At 41.9% G+C, this 19,314-nt stretch overlaps 1 protein-coding gene across 4 annotated transcripts; it reads left to right on the top strand.

Annotated features, from left to right (window-relative positions):
• Positions 1–596: 596 nt before the first annotated feature.
• Positions 597–17,693, top strand: ago3b (argonaute RISC catalytic component 3b). 4 transcript variants are annotated; one of them, XM_030063328.1, is made up of 21 exons: positions 597–738; positions 914–1,198; positions 1,879–1,881; positions 3,583–3,754; positions 3,964–4,084; positions 5,905–6,113; positions 6,900–7,036; positions 7,249–7,383; positions 7,666–7,753; positions 7,869–8,016; positions 8,750–8,869; positions 9,103–9,246; positions 10,097–10,263; positions 11,029–11,213; positions 11,527–11,686; positions 12,016–12,106; positions 12,573–12,767; positions 13,081–13,215; positions 13,517–13,618; positions 14,134–14,333; positions 15,422–17,693. In XM_030063328.1, exons 2-21 carry the CDS (start codon positions 1,183–1,185, stop codon positions 15,528–15,530), a joined length of 2,637 nt encoding a protein of 878 aa, XP_029919188.1. In that variant the 5' UTR covers positions 597–738; positions 914–1,182; the 3' UTR covers positions 15,531–17,693. The 4 variants fall into 4 exon arrangements, with proteins under 4 accessions (XP_029919188.1, XP_029919191.1, XP_029919190.1 ...); XM_030063331.1 differs by lacking the exon at positions 1,879–1,881 and having other exon boundaries at positions 9,103–9,225; positions 10,130–10,263; XM_030063330.1 differs by lacking the exon at positions 1,879–1,881 and having other exon boundaries at positions 10,130–10,263.
• The last annotated feature ends 1,621 nt before the right edge of the window (positions 17,694–19,314 follow it).

Genomic DNA, 19,314 nt, shown 5'->3' with positions numbered 1-19,314 from the left:
AGACATCTACAGACTGGAGTGTGTATTTCCACGTAAGCATCTTAATTATTTAGTCTTACACAGTGCAGCTTACATCAGGTCATGTTGTGCAACACTGTGGCTTATGCACAACATCAGTCTGGAAAACATATAGACACTTTCAAGAGGTAATTACAAAGGTGTAAATGACTACTTTATTTAAAAAAAAAAAAAAAAATGACGTACAAAGTTGAGAAAAAACTTTATAGGATGTGACGTTGCTGTCTGTAGTTGGTATTTCCTGACGGATTTCCCTCGTAGGAGGAGGCGAGGAAAGAGAGCTCTCTGTCAAGTTAGCCAGAAATCAACACAACCCTACCGGAAGTGTAATGACTTTTCAACAACATTAAAGCGTGGCGATCATTTTTAGGGTGTACACGGGGCAATAAACATCGTTTAAAAATACGGTGGGATGATCTTAATTGTGGAATGAAGCTGTGACGGTACGAATGCTACGGAAGTGATAATGTTACATTGTGGTGAATCGTACTTACATTACCTTTACTGATTTTATTTTGAAATATACACCGGAAGTGTTATATTTTATTCTGCGTAACTTGACACGGACAGAGGGCGGCGTAAGTGGAGATTTCAGACCGGTTTATCACCGACAGCGAGGACACCGGGGTGTGTAGCCCTCATATTCGTTTGACAAAGTAAATAAAACACCGGATTGTCACGTTAACCGGTCTGAAAAAAGGAAAACCAGACGCTGGCCAGGTAAACGTTCATGTCAGTTTTGTGTTTGGCGTTACGAGCGAGCGGCTAGTTGTCGGCTAGCCGAAGCTAACGTTGACGCTGTTAGCCGCTGCTAACGTTAGCGACACGGATCCAACTCCGTAGCTCAGCTGTCACAACCATTTCCAGAACTGAAAATAATGTTGTTCTGTTTCAGCTTCAACAAATAGAGCTTCGAAGAACGGAAGGGGGACATATTTTGTGTTCACCTTTGAGCTGTCAGTCGCGGCAAGGCGAGAGAAGGGAGGACCTCCGGCCAAGCGGACCCCCCAAGCGGCCCGGTTCCATATCAGCAGCCGAATCAGGGGAGCGGGGATCGGGAAAGTGTTGAGGCTGACAGCGGCCACTGCTCGACCCCCAGCTACAGAGTGACCTGCCTAAGATTTGATAATTGGGAGCCGGGTCATCCGGACAGAGACCTCATGAATGGAAATCGGAACAGGTGGGGATCTTCCACGGTGGTCTTAAAATTGCACACAAGTTTGATGTCCAGGTGCTCTGGTTTCATCACTCCCAGGAAGTGTCAGTGACTTTTTACAGTTAACCCCATTTCCATTTTGATCTGACGTTAGCTCCACAGAGCTGTAGGTCAAGCCGTTTCCTTGGAAATCAACGTTTCTCTGGTGGTTTTGGCCGGACACCGTGCGTGTGCGCGAGTGTCCGTGCGCGTGTACCCGTCTCACTGGCTTCTGTCGACGTCATTCTTTGGCGGCTGTCAGAGGCAGGTGGTGATCCCGTCAGGTGTGCCTGAAGCCCGAGAGAGGCTGGCACACTTGCCTGGCTACTTCATGCAGGGAGGTGTGTGTGTGTGTGTGTGTGTGTGTGTGTGTGTGTGTGTATGCATGTGTGCGCGTACTCGTTCATGTCCGTTGGAAGGGGTGCCTTTCACACCAGCTGCTGCCATGGTTACCCTGACTGCTGAATAGTGTTCATGTCACTGTGCCCTCTGTTAATTACCAATCAATTGAGCCTGACATGGCATAAGTCAATTTACTTTTGCCCAAGGGCACCAAATGCAATTTGTGAGTCGTCACCATCACAGCTTGCATATTATTGATGTTGAGGCTGTGGTTATAGACAGGGTGAACACGAAAGCCTGAAATCTGTCATTGTTTTTTTTAGCAGGTTGATAGCTGAAATAGGCTCAATTTTACATCGTCACTATTCTTTTAGGGATAGTTACACCTATCTCGTCAATTGCTAAAAATACTCAGATCAGCCTAGTCTTATGCTGTTTGATTTCCAGAGTAGCGGTGAAGTAGACTCGGTGTGTGGGTTGGATGTCAGGTCTGTGGACTGCTTCTACTTGCGCTGTGCATTTGTAGAATGAGACAGCTCAATTCCTCTGTTGCTGCCCACTCAATGCAACCAGTTGTCTCATTAGGTCATTGCTTCGGTACAGCGGTTGCTACCTGTCTTGTATGTCTGGTGCAGGTGTCTACCTGAGCATGTTTTCTACACATTAGTCCCTGAAGAAAATATGTTGGATTCTTTCAGCTGTCACTTAATTGCCTCATCTTACCTATTAATTGGTCAAAATGATGTAAATGAAAATAGGCTGTTTATTTCACAGGTATCAGAGATAAACAAGATAAATCTGGAAGCACTTGTTTTTCCTTCTATTGTCAGTATGCCTTTCGTTGCCATGGAGAAACTGTAGCCACATGGGTGCCATTGGCATGGCAACAACACATGGGAGGAAGCAACCTGGGGACACATCAGCAGAAAATACACTCTTACTGAACAATACCTCCTTATGGCAGGGTCAGTGCTTGACCCCTCACACTTGTTGCTGCAAGCTGTGACAATTTAAGATTTCCCCCCCAATGACCCTCTCTCTCGCTCATTCCAAGGCCATATTTGTTCATAGTTAATACAGGACATTTTTAACACATAATCTCCCAGTGACTTTAGATTTCCTGTGACAACTAAGTAGACTTGCTATTTTTAATTTGTTGAGCTCTATGTATGTGCGAGACTGCATGTCGCTCTGGCCATTGTGCCGTGGGAGTCACCGTCAACTTTGCTGCCGTAGGTCGTGTGTGGATCCTCTGAGTCATATTCGTGGGACGTGCGTAGCTGTGTGATGTCATTGTTTGGCTGAGCAGTTTCCAGTTCGGCATTTATGAAAATTGGTAGCAAATTGATGTGGCGTGACACCCTCCCACTTCTCCTCTTGTCTGACAAAGGCCTTGTCAGTCAGAAGAAATCTACGACTGCTGAATCAGTCTGTATGGAAATGTCACCAAAGTCTTTAATCTTTTATATAGTCAATATTAGATTGATGTGGAACAACATGACCGGCATACTTCTTACAGTTTTGGCCATTTTTGTATAATAATGGAGCAATCTTTCCCTTGACTGTTTTTGCCCTGAGGCCCTCCTCTTTCTGCTCTTACCTCCTTATCAACCACTTCCTTCCTCCATAGTTGGCTTCCTCTCAAAAGTCTTGGCTTGTCTGAAAACATTCAAACGACTGCATGATATGAATGATGATGGTTTCAGGCTCGGCCCATTAGGACTGCAAAAAAATCCCTGACTTAGAGTGATCTCAAACATTGATGCTGTTTTAGTGAAAGTCAAAACAATTAAATGCAACTGTACAATAAAAAAAAATAAAAAATAAGACTGGTACTTCTTATAGATTTGGATTACAGAGGTCGATGCTGTAATATATTCATCCATTAATCCAACCGCCACAAATTAGTACTGTTATTATTACAACAATTTTATTGAATTTTCTTGACAAAATTGCAAAGTTCTGATGTTTAGTTTTGTGATTTGTCTGCTTATTTAGTTATTGTTGTTTTGTATGTATTGCTGTAGGAGCCGTTGGAGCCCAAGCGCTCTTCTCGCTGCCACGGCGACCTGGCTATGGCACCATGGGGAAGCCCATCAAGCTTCTGGCCAACTGCTTCCAGGTGGAAATTCCCAAGATCGACGTCTACCTGTATGAGGTGGACATCAAACCTGAGAAGTGTCCACGCCGTGTCAACAGGTACCGAACAGGCTGAAACTTGTCGAGGCCTTTAGGCTCATGAGTCCTGTCCAGACATAGACTGTGAAGTTTCTTCTTTGAAAACATTTTCTAGTAGATCTGTCAGGACTGTGAAAGTAAGATTTCTTGTCTTTACATAACTTTTATTTCATATTAAGGTCTTGAGTTTTGTGCTGACGTGATGGCTTTTCTCCTGGTGGTCTCTTTAGGGAGGTGGTGGACTCCATGGTTCAGCACTTCAAGGTGACCATCTTTGGGGACCACAGGCCAGTTTACGATGGAAAGAAGAGCCTCTACACTGCTAACCCGCTTCCTGTTGCCACCAGCGGGGTAAGACTCAGTACTAATTTTGTGATGCTGATTTTTTTGTATGCAAAATCAAAGTGCACTTTGACCGTGAGAGTCAGGCTCACAAAAAATGTTCTTCCTGTGAAGTGGTGTGTGAGTGATTGTGGCTGAGTCTGCTTTGTTGGTCATCACTGATGTCAAGAAAAGTCATGTTCTGGAAAATTGAGAAAATTTCAGAAAAAAATTTCCAGTCATAAAAAGATCATGGGAAATGAGAAGAATGGTGAAATGTCCTACAATATTTACACGTTTATTTTGTGTGGAGCATCCCGCCTGAAGTCCCAGGCAACAGCTGGCAGCTGAAATTAGGGCAACATTAAGTTCAAATGGTATGGGCTAGGGCTGCATGATATATTGTTTCAGCATTGTCATTGCGGTGTGCGCATGTGCAGTTGTTATGTTGTAGGATGTGTCATGTCAAGTCAAAGAAAACTCCCAAGGTTTTCATTTTCAGTGACTAAAAGAAAAGTCAGTCTGATATAACATCATTTTGTCTGATTTAAGGGTTCTTGGATACAGAGGTTGTTGCTAGAGACATGAAGGCTTTACAATTGCAGCGGCCAGTTTGCCATGTGGACTGGTGAAAGTGTGTACTTGGTCAGTTTGTCACACACCCAAAGCAGGCCTCACTAGTCACCGACCACAGCCTGAAAATGCCCGTTTTGTTTGTTTGATTAAATGATGGAGGTCCTGTGAAGTTGAGAGTTTTTGAATGCACCAGGTCATGTCCTGGTTGTCGCAGATTGTGTACTTGGCAGTTGTGGGATTGTAAAAATACAAAGGATAAATGTCAAAGAGGAGAGGAATATCCCAGAAATGTAGCCTATGTTGATTTATTCCTCAAATGGAAATGTTGGTCACTGTTAGTCATGAAAACCAGTTTGAAACCAGTTTGTTGGTGCACACTACCCTGCTCTGTTAGTTGCACCTCTTAATGTTGTACTACAGTCCATATATAAGGTTCTATTGCTTAAGTTGACATGCTGTGTGTGTGATTTAACTCTAGCAAGTAATGTTGGTGTTCTGCACAAAGTTTTTATTGAGAGAGCGTGATGAATGCGAGCAGTGTGTGCATCTGTTTATGTTGGTGTGAGTTTGAGCATCTTTTTTCAATTTTTGATAACTGGCTCGTCTTTATAATGTTAGAATGCGTGAAAAGGTACAGAACACCTAATTTAATTTAGCCTTTTTCAGTAGGTTTTCTTTTTTTGTATTTTATAGCTCAGCAGCAGAATCTATCTTCAACTTAGATTTTTAGATTTTGTGCTGTTGATATTTAGGGTACTGTAGTTGCAGAAATTAAAAAATCTGTTTGGTTTCTCCTCATATGTGTCAGTAAGAGTTCCACTTTAAATACACACATGAATGACAGTAAGACAGCAGTTTGGAGAAGTGATATCCAGCATTTAGCTTTTGAGGCTATGAAACAAGTTTGTAGCTGCAGACACTAGACTCTTGTTCAGGCTTATTTAGCCTAACTTATACAATATTATGACTCCTGTGAAATTTTTCTGACGGATGTGTGTATGTTTGAGTTTGTAACTGTGAAACCGACACAGAGAAGGTGTCAGGTGTGATCTTTTGACCTCTAAGTCTTTGAAAATTTCCTGGAAGATGATTTCTTGCAAAGGGTGGGTCATAAAATGGATTTGTGTGAACAAAGTGTATTCATAGGAAACCCTGAAAGGATTAAGATCTGTTAACATAAAAGTAGTAAGCAAACGTAAAGTCGTGTACCTCAGTGGTTGTCTTATTGATAGAAATCTTTCACAGAGTAAGGTGACCTTTGTTTTCCTCTTCAGGTTGATCTTGATGTCACTCTGCCAGGCGAAGGTGGGAAGGACCGCCCCTTTAAAGTCTCCATCAAGTTTGTGTCGTTGGTTAGCTGGCACATGCTGCACGAGGTCCTGACAGGCCGCGGCATGTCTGAGCCGCTGGACCTGGAGAAACCCCTCAGCACCAACCCTGTTCACGCTGTGGACGTTGTCCTTCGCCACCTGCCCTCCATGAAGTGAGTTCCCTTTTTTCCACAGTGCTCAGAGTGTGAGCACAGGGGAGAAATTTAGGAGCATGATATAATAATGGAATAATGGAGATGTCAAAAATCAAACTGGTATATTGGCAATATTCAAACATGTCATTTTATTTTTGAAATTTGCTGTAGTCAAGAAAAAAAGACACTGGTTTAAGATGTAAAAAGTAGATTAAAATAAATTTGTTCTTCAAATCATAGTACAAACAAAGTAAACCCATGCACTTTTTCACATTAGGCAATCATTTATTAGAAGGCAATTTTTTTGAGCCACGAAGGGCTTTGTCAGGTCAAGGTTCCTCCATTTCATAAACATCGGTCAATATGATTATAATATCCATGACTAGGATGGTCACCATTCTCCAAATCCATGATTCGATTTGACTTTCAATTTTAAGGCCACAATTCAATTCCATTCGATCAATAGATCATTGGTTTTATGCCCTGTCAACTGTCATTCTTATTTTCAGATTCATCTTAAAAAATATAGGCTACATGGTATCAAGTGTGATAGAATCGCCATATTTTTGTTTATTTATATTTTTTAAAATGTACAACATTGGCTACCGTACAGTAAGAGAGCCATAGTTACTCCTGCTGTTTTTTTGCCCAAGTCTGAGCATTGCATTTTCCCAATTTGGACTCCTAATCCTGGCAGTGTGTGTTTTGTCCTACCTGGTGAGTCACAGAGGGAACAGAGCTGCCAGCCCTGGTAGTATTAGCCTGTGCTTACCTGTGTTTGATCTGTTTATCTCCCTGCTCCAGGTACACCCCAGTCGGACGTTCCTTCTTCTCCTCCCCAGAGGGCTACGACCACCCGCTGGGCGGAGGCAGGGAGGTTTGGTTTGGTTTCCATCAGTCAGTACGGCCAGCCATGTGGAAAATGATGCTTAACATTGATGGTGAGTAAATTTGTCTTCAGAACATTTGACTTGCTGGTTAGCTCCATCCAGAGATGAAGTGATAAAGGGAAAAAAAAACAACAACCCTGCTGATGCATTTCTGTCATAAATTCAGCCTACCTATAAATATAATAAATGTGTACATTTTGCCACAAAGAGCAATCTATATGTTTTTTTTGTCTAAATAAATATGATGTCCTCAACCTTTTCAGTGTCAGCCACGGCTTTCTACAAAGCCCAGCAGGTCATCCAGTTCATGTGCGAGGTCCTAGACATTCACAACATAGACGAGCAGCCCCGGCCTCTCACTGACTCGCACAGAGTCAAGTTCACCAAAGAGATCAAAGGTACAATCACCAAGAAATAGCAGTTTTCTGTGCAGTACAACTGTATGTCTGTATTACTTAAAGTGTTGACTGATGTTTAAGTGCACTACTGAGTGTTAAATGTACATGTATTGGTTTATGTACGGAGTGTAAAGGAGGTGCAGAATTATTGTTAAATACTGGTGATCTTGGAATCAAATCTTATTCAGTTGTTTCACTTATTCTAAGTCACTCTGGATAAGAGCATCAGACTAAAACATTAGATGATACATGTTCATGCGAATTCTGCCATGGTCTTTGCAGGTCTTAAAGTAGAAGTGACACACTGTGGAACAATGCGCAGGAAATACAGAGTCTGCAACGTAACACGACGCCCTGCCAGCCACCAGACGTGAGTTTCTACATCTTAACCAGCAGCTATTAACTCATATCTTTTATAAATAGGAGTGGCTTTTCTAATAATATATTCAACCTTTCCCATGTTCTTGTTCCCCTGAAATCCCCAGATTTCCTTTGCAACTGGAGAACGGTCAGACAGTTGAACGCACAGTTGCTCAGTACTTCAGAGAGAAGTACAATCTGCAGCTGAAGTACCCCCACCTCCCCTGTCTGCAGGTGGGACAGGAACAGAAACACACCTACCTGCCCCTGGAGGTAAGGACTAGTGGCGGCAGTATCTGCCAGATAAGTGAAGGATCATGGGTACAATCACAGTATTCCACAAGGACTGCAATTAATGCCCTCCAAATTACAATAATTTTTTCTTTGACAGATACAGTAAATTAGTAAGAGTTGCTTGTCTTACATACTAGTTTTTGAGATGACAACATCTAAATGATTTGTTGTATAGAGTTGTTTTTTTTTTTTTTTTTTTTTTTTTGTCGTCTGTTCTCAAACTTTGTCCTGGCTGACCACTGAACATGCTCTATGTGCATGAGCCAATCAAAGCAGAACAAAACAAAAGCTCTGTGTCAAACAGGCCCCTGATTGGCTGCCTTTACACAAATTGGCTACTTCTAAACTTGTTTCTTCACTGTCTGGATGGTTAACCAGCCAGATATTAGTAGAAAATGAATGTGATTGTCACATTGTGATACTTAAGATCCACGGAAAAGAAAACACAAAATTGTTGTTGTGTAAGTGAGTGAGCAAGGTTAAGTGTAAGTTTACATACACATGACCTGACACAGTAGACAAAATAGTGTTTATAACAGGTATGATGGTGTATTTGTATGAAAAATATGTATCTTAACAAATGTCGCCAGTTAAAAAAAATATTCTTGGCAATTCATTTTTTACAATCAGATTTTTATACTCTACTGATTAATGATGGACATCTGCATTTTTTAACAGCTCAGTTAACCTGCCTTCCCTTCATTCCATTTAGGTGTGTAACATCGTTGCAGGACAGCGCTGTATTAAAAAGCTAACAGATAACCAGACATCTACTATGATCAAAGCCACCGCTCGCTCTGCCCCAGACAGACAGGAGGAGATCAGCAGGCTGGTGAGTGTCCTGTGAGCAAAAATATAGCTTGTGGACTAAATTTCTGTTGCATCTTATTCTCCACTTAAAGCTTTATCTCCCTTCTTCTGCTACCTCACTTTTTCTGTCTTTACTCCTCCTTTTTTCTTTTTTTAATACTGGTTGTATTGTTTATGTTGTATTTGTATTGGCACTTTGCGACTCTATTTAGAAAAGCACTTTACAAATAACAAGTATTTCCTTGCAACTGTCAGGTGCGGAGTGCGAACTACGAGTCCGACCCCTTCGTCCAGGAGTTCCAGTTTCGTGTGCGAGATGAAATGGCTCAGGTGACGGGCCGTGTCCTGCCGGCCCCCATGCTGCAATATGGCGGCAGGGTGAGCTCTGAACACTTTATGGTACCTTCCCTTTAAATCACGCTCCATACGCATGTGTGTCCCTCAACATCTGTCTGTGTGTGTGTGTGTGTGTGTGTGTGTGTTTTTGACAGCAGGGTTTCCCCCAGGTTGTTACAGCTGGACAACCTGCACTAATTAACATGGCCTGGTTATTGGAACATAGATTTATAAAGCATCTAACATTTTTAACATGACTTTTTCACGTCTGTGCCAGAGGTGAAAACCCAGATGATTCATTTGTGCTTTCAAATAACCCTTCTGATTTTTGCATTGCATCAGGGTAGGGCTATAGTAGGGAAGTAGTTTGCTTTTCTGTGTCATCGATACACCTTAACTCTGCCAGTGAGCATTTTTTGGTCTTGCTCAGTTATCTCTGACCTAACAGCTTTTCGGGGGAAAACCCTGTTATTGATATCTGTAGCTTCTTCTTTCACTTTTGATTTGCTTCCACATCGCACTCATGTCTCTACTCATCTTTCTGTCAGTCCCTCTCTCACTCTGTCGATGAATGAATCTTAATTGTTGTGGATTTGTATTGTGCTTTTACTCAGTATTATTAACTTTGTGCATGCATGCTGTTTTCAAAGAGGATTTTGAGTAGCTTTGTTTGTTTTAATTGGACTGTTTTGTATTGTGCCTTGACATGAAGATAGCTTTTTGTAATCTATAGTATATTCTAAACCCAATTAGAAACTGATGAATGATAACTTTCTGATGTATTAGTACTAGCTGATCAATCACTCAGCCATCTACACTGATCATTAGCCCACCGTCATGAGAGCCTGCTGCCCCTATCTTTTGAACCCAATCAGTGTCTATGTGTCCATGTATGTGTCTGTGTGACTGCCAGCCCCAGCAGATCAACCCTGCGCTGTCGTTGCAGAACCGCACGGTGGCCACACCCAGCCATGGGGTGTGGGACATGAGGGGAAAGCAATTCCATACAGGAGTGGAGATCAAGATGTGGGCCATCGCCTGCTTTGCCACCCAGAGGCAGTGCCGGGAAGAGATTCTCAAGTGAGTTCACAGTGGGGGAAAAAAAATAGTTTGTTGTAATTTATTTTTACTGTGGTAAAAGTCTGAGAAAAGCAAAGACATTTCACAGTTTGTGTTTAGGTAAAAAAAAAAAAAAAAAAAAAAAAAAAAAAAAAAAGCCTGATGAGCTTACAGAAGGTTCATATTAAAAGAAAAAAAATTCTAACAAGCAAAACAGAATCAAGAATTTTTATCCCCATACTTAATTCTCATCAATTAATTATAGTCATAGTCTGTCACACATTTATTGCATCCATGTTCTCAACACAATTTATGGCATGAAATTGAAGTGCTACTTCTATTATCAATAAATTCTTGGCACAATAATACAGAGATATTTGTATAAATGCCATAAACAGATGAGGCCATTGCAGAGCAGATTATCAGCATCAGTCTACACTGCATTTTACTTTACATGCCAACGGGAAAATTGGGTAAATCTGCTACATTGCTTTTCGGCACCAGACACAACAGCGCAACATCCTCTTTGTAATTATGAGAAACATTATTGCTGGTGAGAGATAGAGACCACCAATCACTTTCATCAGTCTCATTTGTGTACAGTGATTATCCTTTGTTATCATAAGTAATTTGATAACATCGGTTTTAATGTTCAAATATGTCTCATATTTAATAAGTCGTTTGCCTTTTGCTCGCATTGGTTTCTCTTCTTTATTTCCTCTTCATTTCCAATAATATCTTGTTTTTTTGTGTTGTTTTTTTTTTTAAACCCGGTTTCCATCACAGGGGCTTCACTGACCAGCTGCGGAAAATCTCTAAGGATGCTGGGATGCCAATCCAAGGCCAGCCGTGTTTCTGTAAATACGCCCAGGGAGCCGACAGCGTGGAGCCCATGTTCAGACACCTGAAGAACACCTACGCCGGCCTGCAGCTCATCATCGTAATCCTGCCTGGCAAGACACCTGTCTATGGTATGATGGTGGTAATCACTCCTAAAGCAAATACAGTGTGTAAAATCAGAGCAACAAAACAAAAAACACAAAATCAGGAAACTACCGCAGCAAAATCTAGACATTTATTTTATTTTATTTGAATCATTTTTTTCCTGGAGCTTCTCAGTACTGTATAAAGAGTAACAAGTTCACGTTTTGTCCTAAGGCTCATGATTACTTTAGCAGTATAAAGTGTTTTTGTGAGGCATTTGAACATAAGACTGTATGTAGCAATGATGAATGTAAAATTAAAAGGCATGAAGGTAAATTGTCCATTCTCTCTGGTCCCCAGCTGAGGTGAAGCGAGTGGGCGACACCCTCCTCGGCATGGCCACCCAGTGCGTCCAGGTGAAGAACGTAGTGAAGACGTCGCCTCAGACCCTGTCCAACCTCTGCCTCAAAATCAACGTCAAACTGGGAGGCATCAACAACATCCTGGTTCCACACCAACGGTAAAATCACAGCAGCAACAACAGGATGACAGGAAGATAAACACACTTGTTGGGTATCGCTGACTTGCAGGTCCTCTTTCCGTCGCAGTTGGTTGTGGGTGGTTTGTTTGGTTCACTGATGATCATTGATGTTGTTTTTAATTTATTGGTAATATTTTGTTTAAATGGGAAAGTATAAGTGCTGAACATATGTGTGCTCCTCAGTGTACTCATTTGAGTATCTTTCTGTAGCCTGTTAAGAAACAAAACAGCCCTTGCTAAATTGTCTCACTTCATGACAGACTGATCCGAAGATAAAGTAAGATGTCTCCTCTTTATCGTCCATGCAGACCCTCTGTGTTCCAGCAGCCTGTCATCTTTCTCGGGGCTGATGTCACCCACCCTCCAGCAGGAGATGGGAAGAAGCCGTCTATTGCAGCGGTGAGACTTTCCGTCAACAAATGCCATTTTCCCATCAAATAGCTCTTTGTTCTTCCCTCCCAGTTATAGTGTGCAGTCACTGTGAACACAGGATTTACAATGCCTCTTCCCAAAAGGCATACAGACTGCTACCTTCTACATTAATGCTGTTGTCCACTGAGCTGTCTTTAGTGTCATAGCGCTTTGTAATATATCAAATCATATATCAAAGCTACAAAGTGATAGGCTGCTCAACAGTGCAGTTCAAAAGGTCCACTGTGGCCCACTTTTCCTTGTGAGGAAACAAGGTGTACAGACTTCACTTCTTTGTACTATGTATTAAAAAAAATTCTTACACCAAAAACGTTTGGCTGCAGTGCTCACAAGATGTCCCTCTTTTCAACTGTCTGTGGGATTGCTGTTGATTTTGCGTAGACTTTCCAGAAGTTTGTGTCTGACCTTTCTGACCACCACTGTCCCTCTGCAGGTGGTGGGCAGTATGGACGCCCACCCCAGCAGGTACTGTGCTACGGTGCGGGTGCAGAGGCCCAGACAAGAGGTCATCCAGGACCTGGCATCCATGGTCCGGGAGCTCTTGATCCAGTTCTACAAGTCGACTCGCTACAAGCCCACCAGAATCATCTTCTACAGGGACGGTGTCTCGGAGGGCCAATTCAGACAGGTATTTTTCTCTACTAGTTTTCTGAAGGGCCCTTAAAAGTCCAGCTTACTACAGTTTATGTTGTGTATTGGCTGACTGAGTCACAGCTATAATAATTACTATATTTGTGTTGTTATATGTTACAAGCATATATGTAGACATGTGTAGTCTACTGCTTCGCACTGTATGTGAGTTTCCTTGTACCATTTGATATCTTATAATTTGTCAATATGTTTATGTGCCAACAAAAGTACTTTTGTAGTATTTGATGTCTTTGTAATTATTGTACTTGGCTAAGTGATATTAATATTGAAAACTTCATCTTCCTGTGAAGGTGCTGTACTACGAGCTGCTGGCTATCAGGGAGGCCTGTATCAGTCTGGAGAAGGAGTACCAGCCGGGGATTACCTACATCGTGGTGCAGAAACGACACCACACACGTCTCTTCTGTGCAGATCGCAACGAGCGGGTGAGCAATACAAAGGATTTCTGTTTGTAGCTCGTATTCATGAATGGATATTAGTGAAAACATTTAACGTAAAAAAAAAAAAAAAAAAAAAAGTTACTAAGTCAACCTACTCTTTCCATCAGTTGAACTAGCCATTATTTATTTTAAAGATGCATAAAACAGGGAAGGAAGAAAGATAATTTTTTTTTAATTTTTGGGACAAAACAACTGGATACTGAGCCAGTATCCTACTATACAGGGTATTTGTCAGTGTTTGTCATATTCTCTTATTTCAGTTTCTTGATTTCTGCTTCCTTGTCAGGTTGGGCGAAGCGGAAACATTCCTGCTGGCACCACAGTGGACACAGACATCACTCACCCCTATGAGTTTGACTTTTACCTCTGCAGTCACGCTGGAATACAGGTAAGTCCCCTGGGAACAACTCAGACCCTGAAGAACCGTTTCTTAGTCTGCATAATTTCTGAATCACCTGACCTGTTGATCTACATTTCTACTATCTCGAGAGACATCATTTTAACTTCACTTCATTTCAGCATATTTTAGAATCAAGAGCCCAAATTCTTTTTTAAAAAAAAAAACTGCATTACAGGTATTGTCACTTTCCAGTGTGTAGACCGAACAACTTTTAAGGTTGTCTGGGGAACTCGATGATGTTCACACACTGATGAAACCCTACTCATATGTGCCTTGCTTTTTACTGCTGCTCTTATCTGCAGCAAATTGTGAAATTGTGTAGGAGTAGTGTATCTTGGTCAGAGACATTTCAGCAACATGTATCTGTCGCAAGAAATCTGTGACCTCTCCATTACTGTTGGTCTGTCAAAGTACCAGGCCACACTGCCACACCCAAGTTTAGCAGCTCTCTGTACTCGGTGTGCTCTCCCTCGGCTGCGACTAACTTGGCTTGCTCTCCTCAGGGTACGAGCCGGCCCTCTCACTACCACGTCCTGTGGGACGACAACTGCTTCACCGCTGACGAGTTCCAGCTCCTCACCTACCAGCTGTGCCACACCTACGTCCGCTGCACACGCTCCGTCTCCATCCCAGCACCGGCCTACTACGCCCACCTGGTGGCCTTCCGCGCCCGCTACCACCTGGTCGACAAAGAGCATGACAGGTGGGGAGAAACTCTTCATTATTATTTTGAAGTAGTCCTTTAGAAGCCAGTATCCCTACACTGAAGCTCACTGATCACTGAAAATAAAAATTTCCTCTGTCTTGCAAAAAATATTTTCTGTTGAGGCTGTTGCTCGTGATCAATATTTTTAGACCTCTGGACAGAAAATTAGAAACATGATCTTTAAAAAAAAAGGACAGATTTTGTACAGTCCCACTGCAAATGAAGACATATCAACCTATTTAATAAAGAAAAGAAAAGAACTACACAAGGTGACTCTCCACAATGAAAAAGTGGGATGCGTGTAAACAGAAGTTGTCACTGGTTGGCTGTGCGTTCGGTTTTCTGCATTGCTTCTCAAAAGTTGAACTATGTCCAACTTCTGAGACTTTTTTCAGACTGCGCTCTGCAGCAAAAACTCAGCCACGTCTCATTGTTCCCCCGCAGTGAAAGAGCACCAGGGCTTGCATCATTCTGTTGAATTACATGGAGTTCAAAGTGTTTCTCTTAAGCAATGCATCTTTGTCTGAGTGGCCCCTTAGTCTGTATGTAGCATTAGGGGAGCACTAGGGGGTGGGCAAAATAACACAAGCCCCAACAGTTCATCGCATGTTTCTTTGAAATTCCTTTTAGAAACACACATACTGACACCTAATGCTAATTGACATTTTGCTTCATGTCTGGCCTGTATAGCTGTTTTCTTATTGGGATTTAGTTTGTTCACTAGTCATTTAGTTTGTAATTTTTCATCTGAGGTTTTTATGTCCACCTCATGTATATCACAGTATGTTATTATATGGCAACAGTCCTTGCAAACTACAAGATAAAGAACCCTGATTTATAAGGAATTTATATATTAGTTAGTGCTCAGTAAAAAAATAACTTCATTTGTGCACATTTTTTTCTCACTCTCTTTGCCAGGCATAACTTTGGCTCTTTAATTGGCTCTAGTTTCCTTGGTTGCGAGAATTTATTTTTGGGAGCTGATGCTACTAAAATGGCAATGCAGTAGATCCTTTTCTGTTTTCATTGTTTTATAGTCCCTTATTTCCCTTCTCTTGAATTGCTCCTCTTCCTCCCTGATGCAGTGCGGAGGGCAGCCACGTCTCAGGGCAGAGTAACGGCAGGGACCCGCAGGCGCTGGCCAAGGCTGTTCAGATTCACCACGACACACTGAGGACCATGTACTTCGCCTGAGCACTCCTCCACCTTTCCCAAGATACAACTCAGCCAGTCCCACTCAGATCAGCAGGCTCGCCTCATCATGCAGGAGGGCGCTGTGCTGGTGCAGCTTTGGTCACTGAAACAAGAGGACGCCGGGCTGCTGAAGGATATCATAAGCCAGAGAGGAGTACAGCCACATTATGCAATTTGAAACCAGCCAATCGTTTCTGTGCTCCCGCCCATGCATCCCCCCCCTCCACTCTCCTCTGCTGTATTTTAAATCATGATGGATTCTGTGTTTCCATTTTAATGCTCGCTGGGCTTGCAAGTCATGTCCTCGCCTTACAGTTTTGACAGCAGCTCATAAGTTTTATTTTGCTGTTTTTCGTTCATTGTCAGAACAACAGAGCGTAGAGAGGTGATGGGGAGTACAGTGAATATGAGTGATGGGTGCGTGGGTGGGGGCCAAGCAGCACCAGTGAGGATCTGACTTGCTCTGCAGCCTGTGAGCCTAATCTTGCTGGTTTATATTGTAGATTGTTTTACATGTTTGTGTGTTTCAGCTTGTGTTGATACGATACTGTATGTGTGTGTGTGTGTGTGTGTGTGTGTGTGTGTGTGTGTATGTGTGTGTGTTTTTGTCTGTTCAGCAAAAATGTGATTGCCATGGCAACACCTGTTATAGTCGAGAAGGCTCGTAAAACACAGCTTAGCCCGTTTATCTCAGAATCGGCAAGCTGCCTTACCAGTTACTCTTCTCCCTCCCTTTAAGCCAATGGTTACTCACAGTCACACCGCCAGACAAAACAAAGCGCAACTCTGCACTCTACCGATTTAAACACTGAATGAAATCTTGATATCGTTTTTGAATACAAAGCCACATACAGCCATTGTTTGAGGGATTGTGTTATCGCTTGATGCCTTACTGAAAAAAAGGCGAGGGTGCATTTAGAGGACTGTTAGACTACGACGCCATGGCCATGTAACGGACACTTTCAAAACTCTTTCACTTAGAGTTCGGCTTGGTACATAGTGTTATACCAAACTTTCCTTGTGTGTTTTATTCCTCTTGCTATTTATGAGATTTTGTTTTAACTTAAATAACATTCATGTTCAGCAATAGAGCACAGTGGACAGTTTATATCTTTTAGTGACCACAGATTTTTTTTTTTCTTCCCAATTTTTACATGAGGAACTGACCAATTATGTTGTCAGGAACTCCTTCAGTGCAATAAGGTGTTACAGCAGAGAGCGCGGGATCTGTGGTGAATGTTTTCGAAGAGTATTTAAGTGCTAAGATGGTTCTTCCCCCGTGAAGATGGGGGTGTGTGTGTTTTGGTTGAGTTTGGGCAAGTGACAATGAATTTGGATTCAGGAATGTCCAGTATTTGACATTCTTGTGAACAAACAGGATTGATGCCACAGACTGGATGTGTAGATGGGCCGTAGGGTCTGATGGTATTTGGACGACGGGAGGAGATGAGATTAAAAAGTGCCTGATTTGGTTAGAGAGTGAACGGAAGGTTTTGTGTTGTATGTTGGTTTGGGTGCCTCTGTTAATGCATTTAGTGAAACGGTCTCAGAATCTCATTGAAGCATACTGTAAAAAATAATAATAATAATGATTATCTCTTGCTGCCCATCACGAGGGTCTGGACAGCACGGAGGATGTCTGCTTTGACCTCACGAAGAGGTTGTAAATGTGAATTTCCAAGTAGGCTTACATCTGACCAATTGAAGGTGGAGATAGTCATCTTGGCTGTGTGTCCTCACATGGTGCACTGGTAGGACTCACTGTTTGCACTGTTCCAGTCAAAGCCTTCATAGTTCAGATTTCAGAGTTTTTATCACCGTGTTCTCTTGTGTTTGTTTTCAAGGGGATTAGGGCTGGGTATCACTGGCAATTTTTCGACACCAATACCAGTTCAACACATTACCAAAACAATACGTTTTTTATAAAATGCCTTTCTATTTTGGATAAGACAATGTTTCATTATGCAATGAAGGAAATCATTTTCTGTGCTGCATTTGTACATACTGTTGGCTTACCAAACTACCATCATAACCATGCTGTTACTATTCTCAGTAAAAGTTCAGAGAAATTAAGAAAAAAACGGACATCTTCTTGCAAGAATCCAAATCGTGAAGCTTATCAGTACCTTTCGATGCCTTCAAACAGTCGTCGATGCCAAAAAATTGGTTATGGTGTCGATATTTTTTCGATGCCCAGCCCTAGAGGGCATTGTCTTTCATGACCTTGCAGTGCAGTATACTTCAGATGAAGCCTTCAGGTTTTGTCACGTTCCACTTGGACCAAACCAATGTGCCTGGAGGGGGTGAGAGGAGGGGAGCAGATTGGGGTCATCTGGCCAGGCCCGGGGCTGCGGGCTGCAGCGCGGCCTGGATACAGTTGCTCTCCACCCTCACAGCCTTAAAGCGTAGGCAGGAGCATTGTACCAATGGGCTCTGTACTTCACTTACTGTGCTAGCCACATCATCAGAACCAAACTAGCTGCTGTAAGTAAACATCTATTAGAATAAAATGTTTATTTAATACATTGAATACATATAGGCTATATATTCATACAAAGAGAGACTAAGAGGTATGGTATTTAACTGCACTTAAAAAGATGCATGTATTTAAAGCTGAACAGACACAAGGTGCTCAGATGTGCATTGTGTCTTGGCAAAGAGACCATCCGTGTGCTTGGAAATACTTTTTATTTGATTAAAATAAACATAGAGCAGACCCCCCCCCCCCCCCCCCCCCCCCCCCCCCCCCCCAAGACTTCAGATGTTTGTATACTGAAATCTGGAGTATAGTAATAGACAAATATATACAGATTGCCCCTGCCCTTTTTTTTTTCTTTTTCTTTTTTTGTTTTGTTTTGTTTTTGGTCAAGTTTTGAAGCAAAGCAGTTTCTTGATGTCAGACATTACCAGCATTTGATTTTACTTGAAGAACAGTGATGGTAGTTGTGGGCATGTTTAACATTGTGGGCTAGTGTGTAGCTAGCTGTGTATCCTGCTTGCGTGATTAATATTGAACGTCTACACAGCCTTAGGACAGGAATAATTTCCACTCATAATGCCACGTAATTGACCTCTGGAGCCTTTGCAGGGCACTGCATATGAGAATAATGGCCTTGCTTGTCTTACAGCGCTGGACATCAGATGCCTTTTCCCCCCCACACCATTCAAAAGCATTTTTAATTCTGAATGGAGATATATTTATATTTAAAGATATTAATGTAATGCACACACCACTTATTTTTTCTAACAAAATCCTATGAGACAGAACCATAATGGCTGTAATAAAAAATGACACATTAATAATCATACTATAGTCTCTAATAATTTGATAATGCAATAGGTTTACTTATGTGGAAGCAAAGCTGATGTGTTTGCTGCATTGACCTACTGTGTGGAGACTGTTGGGTTTTTCAGGGGGAAGGTTGTTTTGTCATGTAGTGAACCGATGAACTTTCACACCTCCTCTGTTATTTCTTTTTTTTTTTTTTCTTTTTTTTCTTTTTTTTTTTTTTTTACATTTTTAATCGCTGAACTAACAACCTGTGAAGAGTTTCCCTCTACTCTGAATTTCTTTCTTTTTTTTTTTTTTTTTTATCATCTCTTGACAGCTCGCCATGGAAGTAAATCACTTTGATTGGCCTGCTTCTGGTGAGGCATATTAACATTTGTTGATGCTGTAAGGTGCGGGGAAGAATTTCAAAGGCAGTTCTTTTCTTTGCATTTAACATTTATTGCCTAACTAGAAGCATGCAGTCAGTAGGGTGCAGATCTCCGCCAGGCGTGT

The sequence above is a fragment of the Myripristis murdjan genome, chromosome 11, assembly GCF_902150065.1.
Source record: "Myripristis murdjan chromosome 11, fMyrMur1.1, whole genome shotgun sequence".
In the NCBI taxonomy this organism is placed as follows: domain Eukaryota; kingdom Metazoa; phylum Chordata; class Actinopteri; order Holocentriformes; family Holocentridae; genus Myripristis; species Myripristis murdjan.
The sequence above is the reverse complement of the archived record's forward strand: the minus strand, read 5'-3'. Positions and strand labels throughout refer to the sequence as shown.